The sequence below is a fragment of the Solanum pennellii genome, chromosome 5 (genome assembly GCF_001406875.1).
Source record: "Solanum pennellii chromosome 5, SPENNV200".
Lineage (NCBI taxonomy): Eukaryota > Viridiplantae > Streptophyta > Magnoliopsida > Solanales > Solanaceae > Solanum > Solanum pennellii.
Genome location: NC_028641.1, coordinates 70,572,851 through 70,576,605, shown reverse-complemented (window position 1 = coordinate 70,576,605; position 3,755 = coordinate 70,572,851). Strand labels below are relative to the sequence as shown.

General features: G+C 33.6%; 1 protein-coding gene across 1 annotated transcript; it reads left to right on the top strand.

Annotated features, from left to right (window-relative positions):
- The first annotated feature begins 220 nt into the window (after positions 1–220).
- LOC107019715 lies at positions 221–1,553 on the top strand. The gene is made up of 3 exons (XM_015220103.1): positions 221–461; positions 678–807; positions 875–1,553. The coding sequence occupies exons 1-3, from the start codon at positions 221–223 to the stop codon at positions 1,551–1,553; spliced, it is 1,050 nt and encodes a 349-aa protein (XP_015075589.1).
- The last annotated feature ends 2,202 nt before the right edge of the window (positions 1,554–3,755 follow it).

Genomic DNA, 3,755 nt, shown 5'->3' with positions numbered 1-3,755 from the left:
TCATAATCCCCACGCCACGACAAAAGTTATAGGTAAGTACTTTGAAAATAGGTTTTCCAATGGTAAAGGCCCATTCACAACATACATTAAAATCAACACCGCACAGAATTGGGTTGTAAGGTAAGCCATTGGAAGATTTATAAGGGCATGGAGCATGCTAAGTCTAATGTTAGGGGAACACATGAGCACGGGTACGCAGTGCTTAATAACATACCGGTACATGCTTAAAGTTGCGAATCCAGAAAGCAAGACGACATTGTCGCTCGATGAAAATGGGAGGTTCCAATACTTCTTTGTATCATATGTTGCTTGGATAATTAGTTTTCAAGAAATGAGAAAAGTAATAGCCGTTGATGGTACATTTCTAAGAAGCAAGTATGGAGGAGTTCTGCTATCAGCGGTGGCACAAGATGCCAAGAATCATATATTTTCAGTGGCTTTATGTGTCGTGGACAAGGAATGTGATGTCTAATATGAATATTTTTTTCAAAATATGAGAAGCTTTGTAGATGATACTGATGAGTTGTGCATTATCTCTGATAGACATCCAAGTATTCGAAAGATGGTTTCGAGAATCTACCTTGCATCTCATTATGGTTGTTGCATGAGACACCTTGGGAAAAATATTCGAAATAACTTTCACAATTTAAAGGTAGTGTCCCATTTTTATAAAGCAGCAAAGACGTACGATATATGTGAGTTCAATGACCATTTCAATCAAATAAGAGATTTGGTACCAAAGGCCGCTGAAGCTCTTGAACGTATTGGATTTCACACAAGGAGTAGGGCATTTTGCCTGGGAAATATGTATTATCTCAATAGAGTTTATTTTTACTTTATGTGTTTTGTTTGATTTTTATCTGCTGTTGTGTAGATATAACATTATGACGTCAAACATCACAAAATCGGTGAATGCTATATTTGATGTTGAAAGAGAATTTTCTATTGTCGCTCTATTTGATGAAATAAATAGGAGATTTGCATTGTTATTTCACCAGAGGCATATGAAACTGGTGCACTCCGCAAATAGATTTGTTCCTTCACTTGAAAAAGACATATCAGAGTATGTCAACGCGGGCAACAAGTTGTTGGCCCATCAAATCGCTAACTACAAGTTCAGTGTCACTGGTCATGGAGATGTTGCTACTGTGGATCTACTAAGAAGAACTTGTACTTGTAGAATTTTTGATTTGGCCAAAATACCTTGTCCACATGCCATAGCAGCGATTCGATCCCAACATGGTGATGATTTTGGAAATCAGATTTACTTGTACTCGTCTCCATATTATTCAGTGAAAAAATACATAATGACATATTGTCAGAAAATTCACCCGGTGCCAATTGAAGATTCTTGGATTGTCCCTTTGGATATCACACAGAGAAAAATACCTCCTCCATATGTTGATCCAAGTAAACCCAGAAGAAGGACATATAAGAGACGGCGTGGAGTTGGTAAATCATTTCAAACAAAAAAAATAAGTGTTCAGTATGTAGGGATTTTAGCCACAAAAGAACTACATGTCCAAATCGAAATGCCTCATAAGAAGTGTTAAGCATTGTGTTGTTGAATTTTAATGAATGTTCTTTCTTATTTGAGGATGATCTCTAGTATATAATCTTATTTAGAAATGCCTCAATGCGTGATTTGTTGCTCTTCTTTGTTTCTGTGTCAACACATGTCAAATGTTGCTACAGGATATACTAGATGTGGCAACATATGCAACAAATATTGCTACAGGCGAATCATCTGTAGCAACATATGCCACATGTTGTGATTCGCCTGTAGCAACATTTGTTGCATATGTTGCCACATATAATATATCTAAAAACACACTCCAAAGTAATCATTATTTAAAAGTATTTGTTGTCATAGATGATTATATGTAGCAACATATGACTCAAATGTTGTAACGGACGAATGTTGCGATATACGCATCAGCTGTAGCAACATTTGACTATAATCATCTGTAGCAACATATACTTTTAAATAATGATTACGTGGGACTGTGCTTTTAGATATATTAGATGTGGCAACATATGCAATAAATATTGCTACAGACGAATCAGCTGTAGCAACATATACCACATGTTGTGACGGACGAATGTTGCTACATATAATCATCTGTAGCAACATTTGACTCAAATGTTGCTACATATAATCATCTGTAGCAACATATACTTTTAAATAATGATTACGTGGGACTGTGTTTTTAGATATATTAGATGTGGCAACATATGCAATAAATGTTGCTACAGACGAATCAACATATACAATTAATAATTACGACTCTTCATTTCACTCTGTTGAAATGTCATGTCTTGCAACATTTCAAAATTGTTGGTCTTTATAAGAACACAAGAAGGGAGAGATAAGTCAAAAGTCTTCTTCTCTTCTTCTTCATTCTAAAAAAAGGCTTCAACTAGTTTAAACCTCTTCGAACCCCTCCCGACCGAGGGATATTTTTGTCTTTAGTAGATTTATCCCATGGTATTATATCTCATGTATTGCTAATACCTCCAAATAGAAGGTATTAGTAATACATCATATAATACCACGTAGGATATATAACTAATCCATGGATTAGTTATACGTAGACCCAATTTTTTATCAAACATAGTACTAAATAATACTATCCATAATACATGGACTATTTGTTTTAATGCGGCCTACCAAACGACCCCTTCGAGTTTTTGCGCTTACATGACATTGTTTGCACAACTAGACTTCTCAAATGTTGATTGATTGTTTTAAGCTTGAGTTAGTATCATTAATTAATGTTGTTAATCTCTCTCTTTTTCTTGGTGCATGAATAATCTCTCCCAATGAGTCCAATGAATTTCCTATCTCTTGTATCCTCCTCTAATCGAGTCGACCTCTACCAAGTTACGAAAGGGAAGTTGCCCAAAAAAAAATCAGCAATAGCAACTGCCTCTAAAAGGCAGAAAAATGAAGAACAAAAACTGGGTTGAAACCCCAACAAACCAGCAGCAGTCTCAAAAAGACTAAAATTGGGAATTTTTGGACTTTAAAAGTTCCAATCTTGGCAGCAGTGACAGCAAATGGACTTAAAATTGTTGAAGTTCCATTCACATTTTTGTTTCCATTATATATTGTGATATTGTGATATTTGCTTCTAACTTCTAACATTTATTTTATCTAACTTAGATGAATCCTAGAAGTTCTTAAATAAGTCTTTTATTTTGTTAGTAGTTTACTTTAAGTATTTAAATTTTCAGAACTCTCTCAAGTTAGGAAACTTTAGCTTATAGAATAACTTAAGAACTATTCATGTTCTTCATAGTTATTAAAAAGCTATGCATCCACATAAATGAATTTGAACAAATTCCTATGGTTTAAAATCATTAACTTGGATAAAATTATCAAGTTAAAAATATTTTTGGCACTTTAACCCCCTTGCTTTTATAAAAATAAATAAATAATAATATATCATTATTTGTTAAGTATGATTAATTTCTCTTTATTTTCATAAGTATTTTTAGTATTTAAAAAATTAGCCAACTTTCAAATTCGTCGATCAACCGCATCTTAGTGGCTTGTCTTAGATGCCTAACCTTTTCCTTACAGAATTAGTTGAACTCTTACCTGACTTTAATTTATTTAAATGGCTTTTTCTTAATTTTTCCTAAAAAATTAACTGGCGACTTCCCAAATTATAAAATTTTCCATAAAATTAACAAAAACTGTCAAAATTGCAAAATCAATTTCGAAACCTTTAATTTTCCAAATCGAGTCG

Excerpts from the sequence above, each read along its gene's own strand:
- LOC107019715 (XM_015220103.1), top strand. The coding sequence starts at position 221 with ATGCTTAAAGTTGCGAATCCAGAAAGCAAGACGACATTGTCGCTCGAT. Across the intron at positions 462-677 it reads ATGTGTCGTGGACAAGGAAT|CAAAGACGTACGATATATGT; the intron begins GTGATGTCTAAT and ends TTTATAAAGCAG. Across the intron at positions 808-874 it reads GCATTTTGCCTGGGAAATAT|ATATAACATTATGACGTCAA; the intron begins GTATTATCTCAA and ends GCTGTTGTGTAG.